Genomic DNA, 27,407 nt, shown 5'->3' on the forward strand with positions numbered 1-27,407 from the left:
AGTGATTCACTTGAGAGCAGAATAACACCATTGCCAGAAAAATTAAATTCTAACCCTTGAGATCCAGCTTTCCCTTGTGGAGTTCATCCTGAGCGCGTGTGTCTCTCTTTCAGTGGGTCTCTCTTTCCTGCTCAGTGTCCTCTGAGAAATCATTGTCTTCAGGTAGTTTGCTAAAAGCAGGGAGTCAAAGTCAAGGGTAGAAATTGGATTGCCAATGATGGAGCTTGTGGGTGGTCTCCCAAATTCCCCTTCAGTGTTCTTTCTGGTACATCATGTGAGCTATAATGTCTACTTTATATCTACTTGGTCTGGAATATAATCAAAAGCTTTAGGCTTCTCCACAGTGCGAGCATGCATGCACATTCGTGGGCAGCAATCTTTTCTATACAAAGGCACAACCTTTTCAACTTCAGGGTGTACACACTTTTATCTTTCTAATTCTTTCACACCCACACACGATTCTGTTACCAAACCTCTCTGCACCACTGCGCAGGTCTGTGGTTGAATTAGGCAGGGCAGGACAGATGGCCCAGGTAATCATAAACACTACTGTCAAAACATGGGCAACCCACTTACCATTAAACAAGACAGACAGCAATTACTCAACTATTGGGTTAACTCCCCAAATGAAAACACCTTGTATGTTTTCACCTTTGCAGATTCTTCATTCATTAGTGTACTCTCTCTACCGTCTAAATACGCATCAGGGCAACAGAGCCAGAAATTCTCTCAAACAACTTATATTTGAACTTAGGATGTACTATAAACGTGGCCTATTTTGTAAAACTTTCTTCATTCCAGTTATACTTTGTTTTCACTGATGGTGAAAATTTACATTTTCTGAGCACAAATACTACCTGAAATCGGAAGAAGTGGCCCAGGATTCTACTGAGTGCAATGGGGAAATGAGGTGAATAAGGAATTTGCCTTGGACAGAAATTTCTATTTTTTGTGGTGGTAGAAAAAGAACTAAGAAAGATAGTGATGATTTATTTGTTAATCACAAAGCATGAATTTATCTTCTTGATTTTTTATCATAGGAACATTAACAACTTATTTTTCAACAACTTATTATAAAAATAACACATATGTTATAGAAAAAATACAAATAAGCCCATCTAAATATTCACCTCAATTTAAAAATATATTGGAATTAGATCTGCATTAAAGGATCGGTAACATATATTAAGAGTAATACCCCTGGGGAGGGATTGCTGTATAGTAATTTCATTTTTATGTCTCCTTAGGAGAGAACCAGTGAGTTGCCTTAAAAAATACTGTTGATTTAGACTTGTGTGGAAGATAGCTGTAAAGTACTTGAAAAAGAAGAAAAAACAAAAACTGAAAATATGTGTAAAAACTTAGAAATAGAGTAGTCTGGTCATGCCCCAAATTCTTTAAGCTCTTTTTTTCTTTAAAGAACCAAACCGGAAATAGTAGATATCACAGTTTGGGTGTGTGCCACCAACATAGTTCTATCCGCATTTGAAACTCAAAGAACAGCCATAAATGGACGTGTGAATATTTTAAGTTACAACAAAATTTTCAAGGTACGTTTGTATTGTCTCTCTTTCTCTCCTTTAATTGACTGTTTTGGACAACTCATCTTAATCTTCCTACCTTTTATTCCATATAATGGTGGAAAACACAATGTAGTCAACTCCAGGAAAATGTCATCACTTTTGGTTTTCTTAATTAAACTTTAAGATTTTTTTAAAAAGATGAAATGTTTTATGGTAAGGTAATTGTAGATTTACATACAGTTGTAAGAAATAATGCAGGGAGAGCCTGTGTACTCTTCACTCAGCTTCCTGCAGTGGTAACACCTTGCAGAACTATAGTAAAATATAACCAGGATACTGACAATGATATAGTCAAGACAGAACATTTCACCATTGCAAGGATTCCTCATGTTGCTCTACTTTCTGCTGCCCCCAGTTCTGCTTTAACCCCTGACAACCACTAATCTGTTCTCCGTTCTTTAATTTTGTCACTTTAAGAATGTGATATGCAGCAGAGAGAAAGAAGGAGCTTATACCCTTTGCAACAGCATGGATGGAACTGGAGAGCATTATGCTAAGTGAAATAAGCCAGGCGGTGAGGAACAAATACCATATGATCTCACCTTTAACTGGAACATAATCAACAGAAGAAAAAAGCAAACAAAATATAACCAGAATCATTGAAGTTAAGAACAATCTAACAATAGCCAGAGGGGAGGGGGAGGGGACAGTGGGAGGAACGGTTTCTATAAAGGACACATGGACAAAACCAAGGGGAGGGTGGAATCAAGGGAGGGAGGTGGGTTTGGCTGGTGTGTGTGGGAGGGGTGGGGGTAGAATGCAGACAACTGTAATTGAACACCAATAAAATAATTTGAAAATGTGATATAAATGGATTCACACAGTATGTAACTTTTGGGGATTAGCTTTTCCTCCCAACCTAATCCTCTGGAGATTTATCCAGGTTGTCACCTGTATCGATAGTTCATTCCTTTTTATTGTTTAGTAGTCACATGGTTTACCACAGTTTTTTAACATTCACCTATGGAGTGACATTTCAGTTGTTTTCTGTACTGGGTCACTATGAATACAGTTGTAAACACAATGTATGGGTATTTGTATAGCACACATTTTAATTTCTCTGAGGTAAATGTCTAGAAGTATACTTGTTGGATTGCACTGTAGTTGCATACTTAATTTTTAAGAAACTGATAAACTGTTTTCTTGAGTGGCTGTACCATTTTTTATTCCCACCAGCAATGTATAAGTAATCCATACCTTTGCTGACATTTGATGATGCTACTGTTTTTTTTTAATTTTCGCTATTCTAATTGGCGTGTAGTGCTGTCATTGTGATTTTAATTCACATTTCTTTGATGGGTAATAATATTGAGGATCTTTTTATGAGCTTATTTGCCATCTCTATGTCTATTTGTGTCCTTTGTCCATTTTCTAATTGGATTGTTTGTGTTTTTACTGTTGAGTTTTGAAAGTTCTTTATTCTTGATATTCACCCATTGTCAGATTTATGATTTGTAAATATTTCCTTCCAAACCAAGGGTTGTTTTTTCATCCCCTTAATAGGTTGGGACTTTGCCAAAGCAGACTCAATGTCTCCCTTGAGGAGCTCAGAGATTAGCAGAGAAAATGGAAGAATGGGACCAATAAAATTGACTTCCAAAGCTTGTTTTTGAAGCAATGTGCCCTTGCATCTCCATAGAACCTTCACAGAGGGTAAATGTAATATAGATATTTTCTAAAAAGTGTTGTATTAGTCAGAGCTCTCTAGAGAAACAGCCATGTAATATGAAAAATAGAGACATTTATTGAAGAAGCTACAAGATATAAGAAACATTGTACATAGGAAAATGATGCTCCAGTCCCCTTCAAAGTTGGCATTTTGAGACCTTACACAGTTCTCCAAGCATCTCATCCACTGTTCCAAACACTCTGCACAATCCTTTGTAGGAATTGCCATCTGCTGCCCCGTCATATTTTCCTGAATCTCATGACAGCCTGAAATCTCTTCCCTTTCAAAGGTGATTTCAGTTTTGGAAAAAGGCAGAAGTCACAGGGCCCCAAATCTGGGATTCAGGGGGGGCTGAATCATCTGGGTGATTTGATGTTTTGCTAAAACACTCTGCATGAGACATGATGCATGTGCGAGCACACTGTTGTGATGAAGCTGCCAATCACCAGTTGCCCACAGCTGAGGACTTCTGAATTATCTGAATAGTTTCCACAGAGGAATGTTCAAGCTTAATGTAAAATTTGATGCAGACTTCTTGCTCTATTTGCTCAGTCATTTTGAATGTGATGGCCACACAGTACACATGCTCATTCAACAAGTCTACCACCCCCACTGGCCAGTACAGTGAGTTGTTATTGTTCACGCATGCTCATTCCAGTCCACTCTCCTTGGCTGCCAGGTTACGCTGATGTCATGCAAACCATTCTTGTTATGTTCACAATAGTCGGACTTTTTCTGGACAGACCTGGTATGTACACATATATATCAGCTTTAAATATTGCAACGACATTGCATATCATACATTTTCAGCATATTATTTTGGGTTCCACAGAAAAACAAAAGCAGATGTACCCTCCCACAGCATCACCTGTATCCTGCACAGGGGGGCTCTAGGTACTTAGAAATAAGGTGTGGCTGAACCTGTGTTTAAACACAGGGATGGTGCTGGTATATGAATCTATAATGAACGTGGTGCAGCCAGGTGAGCATTAGGTGGTCGATGAAAGGTGGAAACAGACAGGTCTCTTGACATATGTTTCTGTTCCACGGTGGTGGCTTTTGCAAGTGTAGAAGGTTTTCTGTGTCCACAAGAGTTGCAGGTGCACTGATGACAAGTGTGAACAGTGGGGCCTCCAATCACAGGAGCCTTATTATTCCCTCCCATCATGACACCACCTGTGTTATGGAGAGGTGGGCTCCAGGTGATCAGATATAAGGTGGAACCAACAGTGTATCCAAGCACTGGGGCGGTGCTTGTCTCTCCTACTATAGCAGCCTTGCTGCAACCAGGTAGATCCCAGGTTATATGGCCAAAATGACACATAGAAGCAGTGCTATGTGCCTTCTTAAGTTTATCTCTACTGTTAATGCTCTGGATGCCTGGGAATGAGTGGGGCCCGAGGTGGACATACCGACCCCATATCTCTCACCATCCATGGGAGCTGTAGGTATCACAATCACAAGTGGGCCTGGAGATGTACCGGCAAACCGTGAGCTTATTGTACCCAGTGTGAGGCATCTGGTGGCAGCTCAAAAGCCAGCAGTAGTGGATGTGTCAATGGGGAGAATACCTGAGTTGTCACCAAAGGCCAGCTGGTGTTGACAGTGGTATCAGATGTGGAATCTGGCAGTTGCAAACCAGCACCACCTGAGTGCACTCTTCTGCCCTCTGGCTGGCTAGGCCTACAGCCTGTGCCAGGGCTACCACATTTCCCAACAGTAAAGAGTGTCCAGGCTGCTGGCCATTGTTGGCCCCAGATGTGGGTTAAGAGGTGGTTCCTGGGTCCAAGGGAAGGTTGGAAACTTGGGTCCCTCTGCCAACTGACTTTTTAGGTAAATGGGTGGAGGCATCAGCCAAGTTAACTGTTGTCATTGGGTGATGTATTCTTAGGATTAGGAAGTGACATGTACAATGGGGACTGGTTCTCTCTGGATACAGGGGAGACAGGAAAATCACAGCATGGGATGGAGGGCTGGTGCCCATTGCCTTCATGTCAACAGGCTTCTTTTGAGGGTCCTTCCAGTTCACCAAGGGGAGAATCCCCCAAGGGGAGCACATGTCCTTTCCCTTTTGGTAAGGGACACCACCTCCTTGATCCATGTTAAAGCTAGATGGTAGAGGCACATGACTGCAGTGCAACAGCCTGTGACCAGGGAGGAGGGCAGACGGGAGAGCATTGGAGTGGTTCCGGCAAGGTGGCCAGTAGGCCAGGTGGAGCATCATCACACTGCATGGGGAAAACCACTCGATGTTGGCCACTGGGCAAGGGAAGGCAGGAAGATGAGACACGAAACTTACAAAACAAAATGCCCACCTAGAGCCATTTGTGTGTCAAATGAGCCCAATAGAGTAGAAACTGGGAGGGCTTCTTCTTAGCTTCCCACTCCTCTCGATGTCTAGCACACACTGAACTGACTCCAGCCAGGTGCTTGTGGTGTCTCCTCTGGCACATCACAGAGGAAGGTGTGACGTGGGAGGGAGCCTGTGCTCAGGCTCCAGATGTGTGTGGGGGGAGGGGTGCGTTAGTCCAACCCAACGCCACAGGGAAAAGAGTGAGGCTTCAACAAATAGCTAGTCAAGACCTTATTGACTTCCTCCTAATACTTGGGACCTCCTGTGGTGGGTTGCAGGTGTGTGGCACCAGATGGGCCACCATGCAGACTGTTCAGGACTGGAGGCTCCAGCTGCCGGAGCTCACCCAGCCTGTCCTGGAGGCCAGAGCCTGCTCAAAGTCGAGTGCTGGAGCCACCCTGATCCTTCCTGGATGTAGTCCACCTCCTCTGGTGACCTCCCCAACTTCTCTGTGAGGCCTGGAGTCGGGTCCACTTTCTCCAGGGCCGCCCTGACCACCAGTGTCGCCAGCCAGGTGAGAAAGTTTCCGAGGAGTGTAGGAAGAGGTGCTGCACCCCGTGACGTCCCTTCCTGGCAGACAGGTTTTTCCCCACTTCTCTTTAGAAACTTGGTGAGGCAACATTTAAACCTTGGGCGCATCCTCAGGTCATGCAGTCGGCAGCGGCTTGATCAGGATTCGAACCTCTCTTATATGGACACAGCTCCTGCTCTGGGCTATGGTGCTTCCTTAATGGAATCCACATTTTTTAACTGTGTGAGGATTTTCTGTTATTGAAGGCAACTATGGTACCTTACCGGACAATTTTAGTTTATTTTTCATTGGTTGCTTTACTGAGCCTAATCAAATGTATTTGCTTTGCAGAGCTGCAGTGAATTAATCCTGAATAAGTAATTTGGAAATGTTTTTATTCATTTCTATGGAAACCACCTATTTGGATTTTCATGTATCAAGATCATAGAGATTTGTCCCAGTCCAATTGCAATCTTAGTCACAGCAGTGCCGGCTTACATATCAAGGGCATGGATTTGCTCTGATGGCCCTTCAGAAATCTGTAATTGGTATGGAACGCTGACGCGAGTAGAATGTGTCTTAGAGGTCCTGTGACTTAGGCTTCTGCAGATTAGTGGAATCTTTTTTGATGGAACGAGCCCTTTGGAATTGATTAACACTATCTGCCTCTCCCATTAACTACTCACTTCTCACACAATTTCTTTGGTCTGCCTTTGCTGGCATTTTAAAGAGTCATACCTGAATCTGAGAGTCTAGTTGATTTCCAAGGTGATATACACCAGACAGATTCCTTGACGTTTTACCTCCCCAAAGGGCTTTTTCTGTGTGTGTCCATTTTGGGATGAATGATAATTTATATATTGCCTTTCCACAGACCAAACCTCTGTCTTTTTATTCTCAGAATACGTCATCCTGCCAGTAACCTCACGTTGCATCTCCTCTTTACCCCAGGGTTTTAGGTGTTTGGGGCCCTGGTGTCTTTTCCCCTAAACATTACTGAGCGGGTTGTGGTTTGGGGGGTAAGTATCTGGGGAGCAGTGCAGACCTGGAGACTATAAAATGTGTTTAAAGAAACAATACTGTAGCGATGGCCTAGAGAGCTAAGAATCATGTTAGAAATGTAAGCAATAGACATAAATTTTAGGAAAGTTTATAATAAATATCCAAGATTATCTGTCTATCTATCTATCGTCTATTTATTTTAATAATATCTAATCTATTTATCTATGATCTTCTTTCCTTTTTTATGTCATGTCAAATAACTTTTGGTAAAAAATTATTTCTTAAAACATTGATTAGCTACAACTGATTTATAACATGCAAAACAGCATCTAACATGCCAAAGTATCACCAGCTTAGAGTTGCTAGGCTTTTAATGTAGAAAGGAGTCATGCGCATTTTGATGAGCTTTGTTTATTCTGTCTTTATACTATATCTAATGGAATTATAGTCACACTAGCTTTCTTTTGGTATATTCTCATAATTAAATGTTGTCTCCTATAAGCGTCCTATGAGTTTTTTCAAAAGCAGTCTGACAATCTTATTCTTTAACCCGGAGTTTTTAGTTCATTGATCTTTAATACAATTACTGACATTTGGTTTTATGTCTCCACCTTACTATTTTGTTTTTTATTTGGTCTGTTGTATATTCTTTTCTCTCTTTTCTTGAATTAATTAAATGCTTTCATTATCTTTTTCTCTTATTCACCTGTTAATTATATATTTTTATTACTCACTTAATGATTAACCTAGAGATCACAATATGCCTCCTTGACGTATTACAAATTATTACTTTTATCTCTTTCCTAACAATGATAGAAACTTCGAACACTTAACCTCTATTTACCATTCCTGTCTGTCTTTTTAAATCATTGTTGCTATATGCTCAGTTATACTTTTAAAGAACTCACAATTGCTTTTTATATGGCCCATATTAATCTATAGTTACCCAAATATTTATCTTTTCCTATGTTTTTAATTCCTTCCCATTTTTCCATGATTCCATCTGTGATCACTTTCTTTTGCCTGAAAATCTCTCTTTGGTATTTCTTTTAACACAGACCTACTGTTAATGAACTTACTTGGTTTTTATCTGTGTAAAATGGTCTTTTGTTCATTTTCAGGTTTTTGAGAATATTTTCACCAGATATAAAATTCTGAGTTGGCTTTTATTTTCTTTCAGCACTTTAAAAGTGTTATAATAATGTCTTTTGGCTTTCATACTTTCTGTTGAAAACTAAGTTGAAAATTTCATTGTCATTCTTTTAAAATAAGGTGACTTTTTATTTTTTGTCCTTGGTTTTCATGAATTTTACTAAGATATACTGTGTGTGATTTTATCTTTATTCAGCCTGGTATTGTTAAGTTTCTTGAATTTGTGGGTTGACATCATTTAACAGCTTTGGAAAATTCTTGGCCAATATTGTTTAGAATATGGCTTTACCACCTTCTCTCTTTTTTCCTTCTGGAATTATAATGGCACATATGTTAGACATTTAGAGCATTTCCCAGAAGTCTCTTTCCCTTTAATGTATATACTCATCTATTTTTTTCTGTTCACACTTCATTTTAGGCATTTTCTATTAATCTCGCTTCAAATTTCTGAGTCCTATGTTTGGCTGTGTCTAATTTACTGTTAACTCCATTCACTGAGTTCTGAATTTAACATATTGTTGTTTTTTCTTAAATAACCATTTAATGTTTAAAAAGTCTAATTCTTGGGTGAAACTCTTTATCCTTTCATTGATTTGCCTGCTTTTCCTTCATTTTAACATGTCAATCGCAGTTATTTTTTTGCTAAGTCAAAACTCCGGATCAGCAGTGGGTCTATTTCTAATCTTTGTTTAATTCTGTTATTTTTTCTATTGTCTAGAAATTTTTGACTGAATGTACTGTTTATGTTAAAAGAACTGTAGTGGCTCCATATAATTTTACCTTCTACCAGAGAAGGCTCTTGCCTTTCTCTGTTATGCAGATAGAGTATGAAGGTGATTGTCTCAATTCCATCAGGGACTGAGCTTCACTAGGGCTCATTTTTTTTTTGATGTTTTTATTTTTATTTTTATTTATTTATTTTTTTGACTTTAAAAAATATATTTTATTGACTATGCTATTACAGTTGTCCCATTTCATTTCATTTCAATATATCTGTCTACCTTTGATTTGTCCTTATTCCTAGGGCAGACTCTCTCTCAAGCTTTTGGCTGAGAGTCTGGTCTTTGTCCCCTCAGCCTTGAAGCCGGGAGAAGACTCAGCTCTTCTTCCCTCCCGTGGTTTTCAGCTTCCCCTTTATCCTCCTAACTCATACAACTTTAAAATTTGCAAATGCCTCACAGGGATGAGCAGTCATGTATTTGAAGTAGATCTCATCACCTGGCAAGTCTAGTTCCTAGGCACTGTGAATCTGTGGGAACTTTTACTTGCCATCTAGAAGTTTTTGGTCTAGTTCCCCATCTTCCTGTGTAACACCAGAACTCCAAAGATGACCCTCAGGGAAAATTGGCTGTGTGTTTAGGGCTCCTCAGGTTTTCATTTTGTCATTCTAGTTCTTTGTGTGACAGCTGAGAGTTGGCCGGTTTCCCTTTCCCACAAAATAAGCTCTCTATGTGGGAACAACTTGTGGCCAGAGCTTAAAAACGTCCCCAGAGAAAAAAATTACTGGCCATCATCAGCTCACCTCAGAACACTGTTTCTATCTCTGGGGCCTCTGGAACTTTAGTTCATCTAGTCCTAATTACTTTAATAGCTGTGTAATATTTAATATAAAATATTTTTAAAAACTTATTCATATTTTGCTATTCATCAGAGTGAAACTCTTGTCTTGCTGTGGATTTACTTCATTCTTTCTACACATGAAAAGTCCTGGCCCTCACACTTTTTCATTTTCTTCACCAATTAGACCACATTCAATACACTAATCCAGAGATGATTATAATATCTAGCAGTTTTCCATATGAAACTGGCTTAGTTGTTATATACTTACTGTATTTTCAAGAATTAGCTAACAAACATTAATTAAAGAAAATTTTTTTTGCTTTCTACCTATTCTTCAGGATTGACTTTATATATTCTCTCTGCCCCCACCTTCCCTGATTCCCCTAGTTGGACACAAATTCTTCCTTTCTGGAACTTCCATATCCACTTATTTGTATTTCTTTATTGCACATATACTTTGCACTATAATTACTTACATATATTTTTATTCTTGACAGGGCATCTCATATTGGTTTGCTCAGAGTGGAGGGAATAAATGAACAAAAGACTGACAGTGTAATACTGAAAATACTCTCTGGGGATACCAAGAGATTTATTATGTATTCATCCTCATCATTTGTGAAGAGATCACTCTTCACAGTATTTGTAAATGTTTTCTGAGCTGGAGGCCAAGATTACACAATTACTCTCCCACTTACGTACTGGGGCAAAGATTTTCATAATAGTAGGGCTTTTATACAACTGAACAAGGGTTTTTGCATTAAAAATTCTGATTTTCACAGTCACTAAATAGAAAAAACATGGTTAATTTAACAAGGGAAACTAACTTGCATACACTTGCAGACAGGGTTTGCCGTATTGGCAGCAGTCAGAATTGCCTTTGAGAAAATCCATGTATAACTTACATTTTAAAGATTATGAGCATGAAATGTCTGAGTCAGAAGTGCCTATGCTATTCCAGGGATTCTAATACCTCTAAAATATCCATTTTTTGAGTACCACAAGGGGCAAAGCATTGTGGGGAGACACATTCCAGGCATTGTCTATTCTACAGGAAAATGATTAGTTAAAACAAGGCATAAATATACCATAAAACACCATCAGTATAACATGACATGATAGGTGCTATTTGAACAGTATAGAAGGTAAATATTCTGAGAATTTAGAGGAGATGATGACCGCCTTAGGGATGGGCTAACCGGAGAGTTGGATTATATTTTCTCATCAGACATGTAGCCTCCAGGGCTGTTTGGCTTTAAAGTTCTTTCTTTTCCTTCTTTTCTTTTCTTTCTTTCCTGCAAGTCAGATTAACATTGGTCAATCGTGTTGGAAAAGAAATGAATAAATTTAATATGGCATTCCATCCCAGCTGGTTTTAATTGTCTGAATTACTTTTGAGACAAACTTGTAAGACAAGCAAAGAACTTCCTGCCAAACTGGGTGAATGCCATGTGGCCTGAAGTGGAATCTTGGTGGTCTAAGTCCATTCACAAGGAAAGTACAATTTGCCACAAGCATTCTGGAAGACGCTGGAGGTTGGGGGGATTGCAGCATTTCTCGTCAGAGATGTGAAGTGAGGAAAATGACCAGAGATGAACTAAATAAGCAGTATTTCTGGAGAGCCAGAAGTTTTAAAGTGTTTGCTATGGTGAAACAATACTGGCAGTTGGGGAGAACATGAACTGTGGCATGAAATTGGTGGGAGGGAATCACAAAGAACACATGAGAATGTTATTTGAGGGCATAAGTCAAAATTTGCCAGTGCTTGAATGTTCTTTCAGCATGCTATGAAATCATTAAAACTTGCAATGAAGACCACCTAGTCACAGAGAAACATGCTTGTGAAATGCTAAGAGGTTAAAATGTCAAGATACCAATTCAGTTATGCAGAATGCAATGAAAAGACCGGATAGAGAAAACTGCACAAAAGGAAAAGTTAGTGCATAGGATGGTGGAGTCAAAGTAATTTTCTTTTTTTCCCCTTGTATTTCCCAAAGTGCTTATGATTTGGTTACAGTATACATTAAATATAGTACTTTATCCAACAAATACTTCACGGCTTTATTTAAGACATACTGTACTTCTCTCTACCCTCAAAGAACGATGAATATAGTAAGAGGGTAAGACATAAAACCTTAGAAATAGCATTGAATAGGTGCAGGGGTGTCCAGCCCACAGTCCAGGATGGCTATGAATGTGGCCCAACACAAAATCATAAATTTACTTCAAGTATTATGAGATTTTTGTTGTTGTTGTTAGTGTTTGTGTATTTAATGGGTGGCCCAAGACAACTCTTTTTCCAGTGTGGCCCAGAGACACTGAAGGGTTGGTCACCAAAGTCAGATGAAAAGCATCCCATGAGACTGTCATGATCATGAAGCCTTAATGACGGCCGTGGAGTTTGAATGGGGACCTTGAAGGACAGGATTTCAATAGATAGTGTTAAGCATGAAATGGCATTCTCGGTGGAGAAACTGCACAAGCAAAAGGGCAAAGTTGGAAAAGCATAGCTATGTTTGTGGAAAAGCAAAGATTCACGGCACTCAATGAACAGAGCAGTAAAGAATAATGTGACTTAAAAGTGAGGCTGAGGCCACGTTTTAAGGTATCTCACATGCCAGGCTAAAACTTGAACTTAGTTGTCACATCCTTACAGTTGGTATGTGTCTTGTATTTTACTTTGGAGTTTACATGGTAGAGTGTTGGCACATTCTTTATAAATGATTTTCACAATAGTTATTTGAAGAAAAGATTATCACTCCATAGACAGATAACAAACCTAAAGATGGAGAAACTAAATGACCTCCCAAGGTCACAGAGCAAGTTCCTGCTAGTTCTGCTCACTCCTGTGCTTCCCCATAGTTCATTCTCACAAACAATATAGCATCAACCATAGTATGTCATCATTAATTGTTCACTCCCTGTCCCTAGCATGTTCTATTCATAGGTGGAAAAAGCAGCCAATCCACCAGGAATGCCCACAGGACTTCAGGTGATTGACTTAGGAAATTTCTTTGTGAGCAGGAGACTGTGGTAATTTGAGTATGACCTTAGATTAATGCTTTGGTGTGAATCCTAGCTCTGCCACTTATAAGCTATTTAACTCTATCAAGTAGTTTATCTTTTCTGAGCAGGGTTGCCCTTACCTTTAACATAAGAATAACATTTACCTTGTAGAGCTGTTCAGAGGAGTAAATAATAAAATATGTATAAAATGCCAAGCATCGTGCCTGACTCATAGTAAGCACTCAGTTAGTGGAAGTGTTATATAATATTCTTGATACAGTAAGTTTGAATTAATAACTAAATTCTGTTCTTTTTATTCCTTTTTCTTAATTTAGTTCAATCAGTTCCCAAATGTCCCAGATTTGAGCAACTTAATTGGAAGCCAGGAGACTGCCATCTCCCTAAATGTGGGATGACCTTTGTTCTGCAGCCAAGTGGTTTACCTGCCCTCACCCCAAAATGTCATTATTTTGTACATGGAAGATTTGGAAGGTCACAGAGGAGTCAGCTTATGATGTTAAAAATGAAAGAGGAGGTTACCATCAGGGATTACTTTATCTGAAGTAATCGAATTCTTCAGAGCCTCAGCAGAATATGGTCTTACATGCTAAACCCCAAACCACCTTGTTTTTAGCATCATTAGAGAGTTAAAAACACTACAGTACTACTACTCCTGCTAATGTGAAGAATTGAGATTTGCTGAGTTCTTAATATATGTGGACAATAGCCTAGAATAAAATAAAATAGAACAGAACAATCCCTACAATTTGTAGACTTTTTTCTTATTCCTAAACTTTTGTACTGTATTCTTGAAGCACATTTTTCAAATGCATCTCTAGAACTGAACCACTTGGTCACGGCATCAAGCCTGTCGAGTCAACAAATGTTAGCTACTTCCTTTAAGAAACTCCATCTAATAATTGGTCCACACCTAATACACCATCCAGGGCATCATTATACAGCTACAGCTACAGCTACACAAGGCAAACATGTTTTTGATATTTTCTTAGTGTGGCCTTTTTGCTTCTTGTTGCCATTTTATTTTCTATCAACGTTCTACATCCTCTGGTCAGGTGCTTCTAGGAAGTCAGGCTTGGCCGGTCAAGATCCTCCTGCTACCCCATCTATGGGAACTCACTTTATCAAGATACCCACCAATGTGTATTAACCGGCTTTGGTATGCTTACCGATCTTGTTTTGGCCTATTTAGTCATTCATTTAAAAAATATTTTGAACTAGAGAACCCAGTTTAATGAGAACTCTGGCATTTATGGGCTACCTTTTGGGATATGTTCAATAAATACTTGATACTTACAATGTTGATAATTTCACAATTTGCTAAGTGCTATCAGTGTCATGCAGCTGGGAAAATATAAATTTGGTTTTAATAGGGAGGAAAATGCAGGTAATAACTTTAAGTCTACAGATACAACTAGTTCATTAAAAGCCCTGGTCCCTATGCTCACTCACCCAGTTTTAGCCTGGCTAGTTATGGATTTAAAGACGGTGGTTGCTTGGGATTAGGAAAAGATCATTATATTCACTTAATCGCTTTTGCTAGCTGGTCAGCACTAGAGTTTGGAGATTCAGGGCATTTGGAAGAAGCCCTGGGACAACAACTAGCCGTCAAATCTGGAGAAGGTGGTAATGGAGGCTACCATAGAGAGAGGCCTTTCTCTGGTATGCCACGCTAGCATCGAGAGGTGAAGGTGCAGGGGAAGAAGACAGAAATCTCACTACTCTTGCTTTCAAGAAATACTCCTAGGAAGGATTAAATAATCCTTTGTGAGTTTAATGCCTAACAATGGTAGATTTAACTGGGAAGCATTAAAGTAAATTTTTTCTAAATTATAAGCTTCAGGAAGTTGCTTCCCACCCTTCACAACTGTTTACCTGGAAGGTTGCCCAACTATACCCTTCAGCTACATGCTTCAGTTTTTCCTATTGTCTCCCACAGCCTCTTTCCTTGCCCTACAACTTCTTTTTCAGATTTTTTAAAAAAGAAAATGAAGTTAAATGTATTTAGAGAATATATCTAATTAAATGTGTGATTCACTTATTCTTGCCCTGACCAGCATGGCTTAGTTGGTTGTGCATCATATTGCAAAGCAAAAGGTTGTTGGTTCGATTCCTGGTCAGGGTATATGCCTGGGCTGTGGGACAGTCCCTGGTTGGGGCTTGTGCAAGAGGCAACTGATCTGTTTCTCTGGAGTATTGATGTTCTTCCCTTTCTTTCTCCCTCCCTTCCTCTCTCTCTAAAAATAAGTTTAAAAAAATCTTAAAAAAAATAAATGTGTGGTTCACTTACTCTTTAGAAAGTGTACAAGTATTATTTAATATATATGGTGCTTCTAATAACTTCTGTAAATAATTAGCTATTAGATCTTGGGTAAGTTATGCCTTATTATAACAGCTTTGCAGGAGAAAAATCAGATTCAACTCACAACATTGTTCCTGAAGCATTCCATAATTTTTAGCATTGTCCATTATATATATGTATATATTGCCAGGAAACTGAATAAACTTGTAAAGCAGAACTTGTCTTTGCAGAACAAAAATATTAGGCCTTTGTATATTACAAACATTTAAACAATTCAATGTAGAGATTTATACATATACTTTATAAGTAGAAATATGAGGGACAGTTGAATTAGTACATAAAGTTTTTATTTAAAGTTTTCCCCTTCCAAGCAAGCTTCATTTACACATTCTAATACTGTACAACATTTACATCTTCTGTTACTTACTTATTCACTTTTCACTTTCTAATAGTTGTGTCTTTCTGAAATACAGAAAGCTTTACGTATAGTTCTCATAAATGCTTTTATTTATGTTGGCTGGAAATAAAAATAAATGAAGAACCGGTCTAAGGAAAGCAAGCACCCTTGGATAAACTGAGACAGACATCCAGATGGGGGGGTGACTGCCGAGAGTAAACGCTCCGAAGCAGACCTTGTTCTCTTTGCCGTGTCAGCTGGGATGTTCCTGCACAGTACTGTAACTTTTCTCTTTCTCTCTATGTTCATATGCTTTCAAGGAAAAAGAAATGACAGTGAATTGCACTGGATATATATTTATATAGATATTTTACAACGGATCCTTTGGATCTGAACATACAAATAAATACAAAAACAACGAAGATTGCACTCGACTGTGGAAACGGCACTGGATTCCAGGACACCTATGCATCTCAACATGTTCTGCAGTGAAGCTCATCATTAGGCATTTTAACCTGTGGCTTCCCCCATGGTGTTGTTTTGAATGACACATTTGTTGAGGGATTCAACAACATCTCTGGGTGATTAAAAATATTTTAAGCTTTTTTATTTACTCCTAGCAGGTGTTGTTCCAGATCTGAAGAGTTTGAAAATCAATTTTATGTTCTTGCCAGTTTGGTTCTTTCAACTCGCCAGACTGAGACGATCTCACGCTCTCCTGATCTTCGGTTCCTAAATTCCTCAGGCTCCTAAGGGCAACTAGCGACTGCTCACTCAACTGAGCTCAGGCGTCTCTGGTGATGCCAAACACATAGATGAGTTGGGGAAGTAATTAGGGTAAGTCATGTGCTTCTTCTAGAGCCAAATCTTAAAGCCATTTCTAGAGCCAAGGTAAGTAAGAAGGGGAAGTATTTGTTAGGAGCTATAATTTGCTCCTGTGGCTCTTTTAAGTTGTGTGTTTAAGGACAGAGGGACAAATGGGACTGTACATAAAAGAAATTACTTTTCCTTTTTGTTCCTGAATTACTGAAAGCAATCTCCCAGTTTTTACTGTGGGCTGTTTGGGTCAGATATGTCATCCAACAGAAAACACAGTATTGTACGACTGCCTGATGATTGTACCATTTAAAGTAAATAACAGGCGTGTTCACCACTTATGTATATACTGAAAAAAAAAAAGAAAGAGAGAGAAAACCTCCATGAACTGAATAGTGACACCACGTACTTTGTTTTAATCTTTCAGAAAAAACCGAGGACACAGAAATGATGACTTTGGTTAGCATGGAGCCGACAGGGCAGAAAGCACTTGCTGTAAGACCCAGCATCTTCTCTTCTCTGATCCCTTGAGGCTGTAAGGGGCAGAAGGTATGTGAAATAAAGTCATACAGAAACGAAAGTGTCTCTCTTTAATCTTATATGATTTCCTATAAGTGTGTTGTCTATGGAGTCTGTGAAGTAGCCACAGGTTAGGAATATAAAATCAAGTGGCAATTTCCATAATGCAGGGTAAGTATTTCAGTGGGTCCAGTTTTGAATCATTCATGAACACAATATCCCCAAAACTTCAACATAGATCACATGCGGGTAGACTACAATGCACAATACTGATCTTAGGTCTCTCTGGGGGCACTCTTCTGTATTTTATCTTTCTCCTTTTGCAAGTTAAGATCCACGGGAGGACTTTTTGTAAAGCTGGGATGAGTTGAAACCAGTCTGAAATGGAAGAGTTTGTCACCACAGGAAGTTTGCTGTGACCCGAGTTACAGACAGTACCTGCTCAAGTACAGGTCTTTTTCTTTTGCAGGGACTTGTAAAATCATCAGCAACCAAAGGTGGGTTTCGGCAGCTGTACTATTCAAATGCACTGTTCCTAGTTTTAAGAGTGATGTCACCTGCCATTATTTCCTAGAGAGGAATACTGTTCATCCCAGGGTTTCCTGATGTTATTTATTGTAAGGTACACAGGCGGGCAGGATAACTGTTGCACAGGCTGGGCCTGCGAGTGGTTCTGCTACATCTCCTTCCAGTTCTGTCCAGGTGCCTTTTTCTGGACAATAGCATATTGTAGATGACTTGTAGGCCCCCTGTAATGGCAGAACAAGGAGCATTTAGGGAAGAATATTCAGAGAAGTGCGATGGCAACCTTATTTATCACATTTACCTTGCAAACACAATACCAACTCTCTGCTCTTGTTGAAAGACTTCAAAATGAAAGCAATGGATTTTAAACTGTTTTAATCCAAGGCAAAATTATAGATTGACAAGATTTTAAAATCCGCTTTTATGTGTGTGTGTGACAAATAATAAAAGTCACGTACCTAGAACATCGTAGATGACCAACAAATCCCTTAAAATAATTGATCAAAAAATAGAAATTACCCTGCTGGTTTAAGTTTTAAAAAATTCGCTTTAAATAGTCAAGTAATTGAAATAAATTGGATTTTAGATTGTTGCCTCATGTTTTCATTTTTATTTTACTACTGTAGAGAGAATTAGAGCTGGGATTCAAAGCCATTTTAAAACAAACTGGAAATAAAAGCTTGCAGATTTCTTCCCACACTGATTTATTTATGTTCAAGAGGCCACATGATTTATTTATTTTCAAGAGGCCAACCACATGAGAAACAAACAAACAAAAACTCCTGTTTTCTTTGTCAACCTCTGGGGCTAGTGCTTGTATAACATTTCCCTTCCCAGACCAAAGCAGCTTTCTTTTCATCATAGGTGACAAACAAAATTCCTTACCAACCCAACAATCATCTTCTGAAAGTGTACTCCTGGTGTCTGCTTCCAAACCTGTCCGCTCTTGCAGCTAGTGATTTGTACCAGCAACCAGGCACGTGTACGAATAGCTGGTTGTATACGTCAATAATGTTTGCCTCCATATAACTAATAACTTTTTAAAGCTTCCCCCCAAAACTTTTTATAACAACCTTATTTGATGCTAAGAAAATAAAACTCATGTTATTGAAACCACAAATTAATCTTACAAAACCAACACATATAAATAAGAAAAGATAAAATGTCATTACTTAAAATGCGATTATGTAGACCACTAAACCCTATGTGTCTCCTGATATGATGTAATTTGAACGATAGAGCCACCTCCTCAAGTGTTTTTGTCAAAAATAAATAACATTTTTTTAAAGAAAAAGCTGAACTTAAGCTCTTATCTCCTACTTCCTGTCTATGGGAAATATGGGGCAAGATGATTTTAAATAACACTGCAAGGAAGTCATTAGCTAATAACAGAGTGCTGGATATTCTATACGATAAGCGACCCTGCTTTTTCAACAAGTCAAGGGCATGGCACGTGAAGTGGGGCAGGGATGGTGTTCCAGTCTGCAGGAAATGTGTAAGAGGTGATAACTAATACAAGTGAGACTTGTTTTAACATATTGATTTGAAAAATACATTTTTTTCAGTGAACAGAAGTTTAAATATAGAATAGATATAAAGAAATTATTGTTAATTTTGTCGGGTGTGGTCATGACCGTGTGTTTCATACATGAATGATTTTTTAAAAAGATAACTACTGCCACAGTTAGAGTAAAATAATATGATGTCTAGGATTTGTCTTGGTAAAAATTTTTTGAAGAAAAGATACATGGGTAGGGTGGGGGAAAGTTGTGGGGGAAAAATGGGGACAACTGTAACTGAATGACAATAAAAACAAAAAAATTATTTATAAAAGTAAAAAAAGAAAGGATAAATGAAATTAAGGATGGAAAAATGTTGATGGATGTTGAAGCTGGATGATGTGTTAACAAGGCCCACGGCACTCTCAATATTGGTGTATATTGGAAATTTTAATGATAAGTAGGGGAGAAAAGTGAAATGCAATGGCAAATTACATATCCTAAATGGAATTTATAGATATTGAAGAATTGATTTCCGTTTCTATACCTTACTGGCCAGAAACTTTTCAGCCTCTCCAATTCAAACAATTTCGACAGAACATCAGTAAAACCACATTGGTCTGTCAGTTGGAAAGCCACAATTGCAAAAGCACGGGGAAGGGAGAGAACCAGAGACCTAGCCCATTTCATGATACAGTTGATCCGGGAGCGAACCAGCTCCACAGCAACCACACTGATTCTGTTACTTAAAGTAATTTGCTGTTTGCATATAAGCATGATACTCTTAAAACGTATGTGCAGGGGTGATAACACATTTTGAGGGAAACAAAGAATAAGCACAAAGAAGAAGAAGGAGGAGCAGTTCACTGTGGGTACCTACCATGCTCCAGCTGTAGCCACCCACAAGGTAAATGCTGTCGTCCAGCACCGCGCAGCCAGGACCACTCCGGCCCTCCAAAATGGGAGTCTGGAGAATGTTCCACTGGTCGCCTTTTGGGTCATAGCACTCCACGAGCATTACATCAAGGTGGGAGAAACCTAAGTGATATAGCAAAATGGAATTACAGAAGAATAAACTTTCTCAGTCCCAATTTAAGGTTAGGGCTTCTTTTTTAAAAAGCATCTAGAGCCAAAAAGCAGATAATTGTGTCTTTAAGGCACAAATGTATAAATCTGCTGGAGAAATGAAGAGATATGTCAGAAAGATCTAAAACAAACAAACAAGCAACCCAATTCTGGATGTTTCAGATTAATTCAAAGCAAAAATACCTGACTAGATGTCATTGGTTGATTATATGGGGGTAGATCTTACTAAAAAAATGGTTTCTTAAAACCTTTTTAAAAGGTTTAAAATAATTATAGTTAAAGCAAGCATTTTATAGCTTATTAAAGTGCGTTACATAAATGAACTCATTTAATCCTTTCAGTCATTCTATTAGATAGTTATACCATTATATTCATTTTACAGATGAGGAAACTGAGGGACAGAGAGAGTTAATGACTTGAGTAAGCCACACGGCCAGTAAGTAGATAGGCTGAGACCTGAATCCAAGTGAACAGGCTTTGAAGTTCACACTTTTGCAGACAAAACTATATTGCTTTTCTTAAATGAGTAGTTAACTCTCTCAAAATGTTTTAATTAATTAAAATTTGTCGTTCAGCATATTTTATCTTTTTCACAGCCTGTTACAACCAGCTATGATGATGTGAACTGTTTCCAGTATCCATGGAAGATCAAGGTTTTGAGTAGGGGGCTAACTACCACTGAAGGGTTTCCCTTCCCACTTCTGATAAAGTTTCTTCGTGGCTGGGGCAGTCACTAGGTCACAGTGACCAATTTAGGTTACTGGACTTTATTGGATCTTTGCCTTTAATTTAAGGAGTCAAAAATCCCAAGTGGGGGCTTCATGGTCATTGAGCAAACTAAATTTTTAATGATTTATTTCCTAGTTAAATGCATGGTATAGATGTTTGCTAGCTGACAATTACAAGGCATATAATATAATTAAAACAACATACTGAACTGTTCAAATTAATTGAGAAGGTAGACCAAAAAGTAAAAAGATTTTCATTTTTGAAGAGGCAGACAGAATACTTTAGGCCACTTACTTTTTACATAGAGTAAGTCATGCAGAATTTGGAACAACAGATTAATATGCTTACTGCAGTTACGTGGTATATTCCTTTCCTTTACCACTAAGATAGTTGATAAAAATTTTTTGAGGCATATATATTTGCAATGAGGATTTGTGCAAATTCCTGGTTCTAAGGTTCGAGCGGTACCCTATGAGAATATGTATGCTTTCTCTGGACCAAGTAAATGTTTTGCATTTGTTGACTGTAATCCTCACAACTACCAAAGAAAGGATCACTATCCCTTGTTTACAGACATGAGATTAAGTGTCATGGGTAAGACCACACAGCTGGAAGTGCAGGACTGGGATTCAAGCCTAAGCTTAGAGGCGATGCCCACGCCCTGTCCCATGTGGCACATCGCCTCCCTGAGCCAGCCTGGTTTGATGTGTGCGTGCTACTTTTCATTTAGGTCGTTACCCAAACATTTTCTGTTCAAGTATAACCATAAACAGTAAAAGTTCCTAAAATAGTTAGGCATTCTTGTGCAAAGAAACTAGCAGAAATCATATTTCCATGCAGAAAACTACAAAGTTAATATGAAACATGTTGCTGTAAAGGCATGGAGTGTGGGTTGAGAGGAAGGAGCGCCAGTGAAAGAGAAAAAGCATCAAGGGGAACAGTTGCGGCAGAAAGGCGATCCTGTTCCACGGGGAGAGCTCTAAGGTGGGCAGCAGGCACAGACCAGGAAAACGATGTTTCTGACTCAATATGAATGTGGATGAATTTACATAAAAAGTGTACTTGTCTGGTCTTTATTATATTTAGGGGTAATTATGTATTTAAAAAATAGAAAAATGTCTACGTCTAACCCATTTTTAAAGGTATCTAATTGAAAAATGACCCACAGATGGGCCTTATCCACCATACCCAGATGGCCTAGTTTTCCCTTATTTCAATTTCAAGGGTCATGGAAGGTCAGAGCTGCAGGAGAGTTGAGAGACCAACCAGACCGGCTTCTTCATTTCAGATGAGGAGACTGAGGCCCAGAACAGTTAACATTCTTAATATTATACATCTCTCTGCTTTTGTATCAAATTCAGTGTTATGTAAATGCACTTCAAGTTACATACATGCACATATACTACAAAAAGTTGCAGGCATATACAAATATGGAGAAGAAAAGGAACCAAGACACAGCACTAAAATATTATGATTTAAATTTTTTTAAATTTAAAAAGCACGTAGAAAAAATTTGAAAATTATAGATGGTTCTTTAAAGAGATAATTCAAAATTTAGACATGAAATTCCAAGCGTTGCCCTGGCTGGTGTAGCTCAGTGGGTTGAGCATGGGCCTGTGAATCAAAGGGTTGCTGGTTTGATTCCCAGTCAGGGGCACATTCCTGGCTTGCAGGCCAGGCCCCCATTAGGGAGCTCGTGAGAGGCAACCACACATTGATGTTTCTCTCTCTCTCCTTCCCTACACCTCTCTCTAAGAGTAAATAAATAAAATATTAAAAAAAAGAAATTCCAAGTGTTTTCTTTAAGGAAAATCACATATTAGTTTCTTTGCACAGCTATGATTAAAGTTTTTATGACTACTACAGAAAACAATTTTCTGGACAAAATTCATTATTATAACTTTGATGAAAAGGGATAAATTATTTTACTGAATTCACCATTACAACAAATTGTATGTGCTTTTGCAGTTATTAATGCTTTCTTTTTAAAATTTTTCTGTAGACATCATTATTCATTTCCTTAACATGTGTGGTAACTTAAAAATAATCCTATCTGCAGAAGAGCCAAAATAAATGCTCTCCCAAGGGTACTGGTAATTCATACAGAGTAAATTTTATTTTGTCAATGTAGTTTTTACTTGGTTAAATTAACTATGATTATCTAACGAGAAACCCCCTTAGCAAGAAACATGATATGCAAATGCTATTGTGATAAAAAAAAAAGACCTTTCAAATGATTTCCTCCAATTGCATACAAGCGATCATTCATTACAGCCAAAGTGTGGATGGCGCGTTTTGTGTTCATATCTTGTTTTCGAGCCCAGACGTCCATCACCGGGTCATAGCAATAGAGCCACGGGACATATTCTCCGTTGTGTACACCCCCTGGGAATTAAACATACATACAAGTCAGAAAAGTGGCTTGGAACTGAACTTTGTAACAGAACGTGGAGGAATGACTTGCCTGAAATGTATATTTTCCCATTGTGCACTGCTCCTGCATGAGCTGCCAGAGGCTGTGGCAAAGAGGACACGTAACGCCATTCGTTTGTTTCTAGGTTATAGCACTCCACGCTGGACAAATAGCCGGTTTCATTCCTTCCACCAATAACATATAAATGTTTGTCCAACCGACATGCATAGAAACTGGCTCTTCTGCAATGAAAGCAAAACCCACTGTAAATCACAAAAGAAGCCCAGTCAGTCAGGAAAAGAAGCCTAGCAGCCTCAGAAAGGGTTGCAAACCTTTGGAAATCACACATAAAGCTACCTTCTACATCTGAAACCTTATACAGCAATCATATGCATTGCCCATTCTGGGTAACATTCTGATATTAAAGTAACAGTAGAGGAAGAAGCAATTCACCAACTCTTTATTTTAGCTCTTCTTATTTTGCTTTTGGTACACTGGTAAAGTGTTCATTAATGTTTGGGATATTTGGTACCCTGTAAGGATATCACAGCTCAGTAAGACAAAGTAAAAAATGAGGTAGATAATGTAACAATAATAAATTATCTTGACATTCACTTTCTTTATGGTCCTTCAAGGGTCATTGTTCCCAATTTGTAAGAGAACTACATCATCAAAAATTTTCTTCAATTATCTTTTTTTCTTTTTTTCCCCCCAGTACTATGGCAAATAGAGACACTTTTGTGAACTGAATATAGTGTTGAAATTTTGCTGTTATATAACCCATTATAGGAATATCATCTATGTAGTGTTTGGTGTTGATTCTTACAAATATTTTACAAATATTTTTTAGTCTGTTTTCAAGAGAGGCTCTTTGGTAAATTATCTCACTATGCCACCAAAAGAAAAAGATACAAGCTGTGTTGAAAGGACTGGAGACAGGAAGACCAATTCTGAGGTAGACCGTAATGTGGGAGGGAGGTAATGAGGACCTAAATTAGAGTTTTAGTAGAAAACATGGAAAATGGTGACAAAAAAGGTATTTTAAAGGAAGACAGAAGACTGGGTCACTAATAAGATATGAGCACTGAGGGAGAATAAAGGTTCAAAGAGGACTAAAAAATTTGGAGCTAGGAAGACTAGTTGAAATCTTAAGCAAGTGACCCTTTGCTTCTTTTTTCTCATTGATGCTACTAGAATTATATATTCATAAGAACAGCATATGGTTCAATACTGACGAAGTACAGTTGTTAAGTGCCAAGTCTCTTAGTGAATATAATTTATGTTCGATGAATTATAGTCTTCAAAAAAATTGATGCTAAGACTCTTGGGCAATGTCAAGAGCAATATGAGAAATCCCAGAAGTTGTTATCAGTAAGCCTGCATGGTTTGGAGATTTTCCAGGCTGTGTTTACAAAGTGCCGGAACCTCTGGGAGGCAGCATATAGCATCTTGATTAATAGTTTGGTCTCTGGAATAAGACTGCCTGGCTCTATGATTTATTGGGTGTGTGGCCTTTGACATATTACTTAACCCCCCTTAGCCTCAGATTGCTCTGCCACATCATGGGGTTATTTGCAAATACACATACAAAGTGTTTGTTATAGTGTCTGCCATTTTGTTCATGCTCACCATCCATCAGTTAATATTACCTGAGTAACTTTTTAAAAATCAGCCATCAAGATGTTTGCATATAAGCCACAGTGGAAAATGGTATAGAGGTTCCTCAGCAAATTAAAAATGAAAGTGCCTTCTAACCCAGTGATTCCATTTCTGGGTTTATATCTAGGAAACCCAAAACACCAATTCAAAACAATATATGCACCTCTGTGGTCACTGCAGCATTATTTACAATAGCCAAGATTTGGAAGCAGCCTAAGTGCCCATCAGTAGGAGAGTGGATAAAAAAGCTGTGGTACATACGATGGAATATTATAAAGCCATAAAAATAAGGAAATCTTACCATTTACAACAGCATGGATGGACCTAGAAGGTATTATGCTAAGTGAAATAAGCCAAGCAGAGAAAGACAAATATCACACGAATTCACCTATATGTGGAATCTAAAGAACAAAACAAACAAAATAGAAACATACATATAGATACAGAGAACAGACTGATGGATGCCAAAGGGGTTGGGAGGCTGGGTGAAAAAGATCAAGGATTTAAAAGTACTAATTGGCAGTTACAAAATAGTCATGGACATGGACAAAGCACAGGGAATTTAGTCAATAATATTGTAATAACTATGATGCCAGGTGGTATCTTGAAATATTGGGGGGAACACTTTGTAAAGTATATGATTGTCTAACCATTATGCTGTACGCCTGAAACTAATACAAAATAATGTTGAATGCAATTGAAAATAAAATTGAAAAACTACTTGCATATCAATTTTTCCTAGTAATTTAAGGGTGGGGCAAAAGTAGGTATACAGTATTGTAAGTATGTACTGTCGTTGGTCATTGGTTAAATTACCAGCCATTATTACTTAAAAGATAAATCATCAGTAAGGATATAAAGTAATAACATGGCCATTAATACAAATAATTAATACAATAATAAGTAATAATACAAGAATAAACTCTGTGTTTCATGTTCTCACAACTGTAAACCTACTATTCCTCCCCTGTATTTTAAGTGACAACTGAGTTCTTTAGTATTGGTGTAGATGATTTATTACCATACATGTATACTATATGTTATATATGGTGATATATTCAGTTTTATTTTATTTCTAGCTTTATTGAGGTATAATTGACAAGTATCTTTGTAATATACTTAAAGTGTAAGGTGTGATGATTTAATATATGCCTATATTGTAAAAGGATACCCTCTATGAAGTTAACTGACACATCCATCATCTGACACAGTTAGTCCCATGGTTTTTTTATTTTTATTTTTTTGATGAGAACACTTAAGATAATACTACTCTCTCAGCAAATTTCAGGCATATGATACAGTATTAACTACAGTCACCATACTAATTAGATCCTCAGAACTTATTCTTCTTACAACTAAAATTTTGTATCCTGAGACCAACTGCTCCCCCTTCCCCCTACCCCTAGCCCCTGGAAACAGCCATTTTATTCTCTATTTCCTTAAGGTCAACATTTTTTCAATTCCACATGTAAATGATATCACATAGTGTTTGTCTTTCTCCATCGGGCTTATTTCACTCAGCGTAGTGACTTTCGGTTTCAAATGGCAGGATTTCCTTCAACTCTATGGTTGAATGATGTTCTATTGTATGCATACACCATGTTTTCTTTATCTGTTTATCTGTTGAAAAGTTGTTTTCACATCTTGGCTACAGTGAGTAATGCTACAATGAACACAGGAGTGCAGATACCGCTTCCACACACTGATTTCGGTTCCTTGGGACATATGTGCAGAAGTGGGATTGTGCGGTCATATGGTTCAGTTACTTTTTAGAGTCCTGAAATTGTTACTATTATTAATAATTTTAGAGTAATATCCGGCTATGTTTTTTTTTCTTTATTTTCTTGATGCTTTTGAAAACTGTATGTGCTGCGGAAAATTCAGAGGGGCGATGAACAACTACAATGGAAAAAGGAGGAAGGGAAAAAGGAGGGAGGAGGATAAGCAGCAGGAGAGACAGATTTCATTAAGTAAGAGTGGTTAACCTGGGCCCATGTCTGCTGAGCAGTCCATGAAGCCCTTTTGAAATGGTAATAAACTGTTGTATATATGTATTTTGCCTATGTGCATTTTGGGGAAGAGTATGGAGAAAGATTTTAGAGGAGGATTTAATCAGATTGTCAAAGGAATGCAAACCTAAACAATTTGGGATTTCCTTTACTCAAGGAGTAAAATCTCACTGAAATACAAAATTAGGTTTAAAATCAATTGCAAAATTAAGTGCATACAGATCAGCCACTGGTTTCTTTCACTTCTCTGGCCAGATTTCAATTGCTCTCTAATGAAATATGATAAGTCAAGATTATTTTACTGGTGATTTTACCTTCTCAGTTAAACTGTTTCATTGAGGAGACTGACACCCGTTTACAAAAATCTGTACACAGGTATTTCTTTGCACCATTGACCCAGGACAGATCAGTGTCTCTCTGCTCTATGACTCCATGACACACCTTGGAGCCTCTGAAATACTTTACTAATTTCACTAAAGTGCCATTTTATCATAAGTTGGACTATGTAGCTTGTATGGTGGTATAAGTTCTCCTATGCACTTATATATAGTTCTAAGAGAAAATGTCCATCCGTCACGACAAGTATGAAAACCCTTTAT

General features: G+C 38.1%; 1 protein-coding gene across 2 annotated transcripts in view; it reads right to left on the bottom strand.

Moving 5' to 3' along the window:
- Positions 1-15,486: 15,486 nt before the first annotated feature.
- Positions 15,487-27,407, bottom strand: part of KLHL14 (kelch like family member 14) — a 92,303-nt gene continuing 80,382 nt past the window's right edge. The window contains exons 5-8 of one of the 2 annotated variants that reach the window (XM_024580597.3): positions 23,192-23,382; positions 22,954-23,112; positions 19,793-19,950; positions 15,487-17,637 (exon numbers count right to left, since the gene is read on the bottom strand). In XM_024580597.3, coding sequence (XP_024436365.1) covers positions 17,497-17,637; positions 19,793-19,950; positions 22,954-23,112; positions 23,192-23,382 — 649 coding nt within the window. In that variant the 3' untranslated portion in view covers positions 15,487-17,496. Of the gene's footprint in view, positions 17,638-19,792; positions 19,951-22,953; positions 23,113-23,191; positions 23,404-27,407 lie in introns of both variants that reach the window. The other variant, XM_045188000.2, reaches the window with a different exon arrangement.

Source organism: Desmodus rotundus, chromosome 10 (assembly GCF_022682495.2).
Source record: "Desmodus rotundus isolate HL8 chromosome 10, HLdesRot8A.1, whole genome shotgun sequence".
Lineage (NCBI taxonomy): Eukaryota > Metazoa > Chordata > Mammalia > Chiroptera > Phyllostomidae > Desmodus > Desmodus rotundus.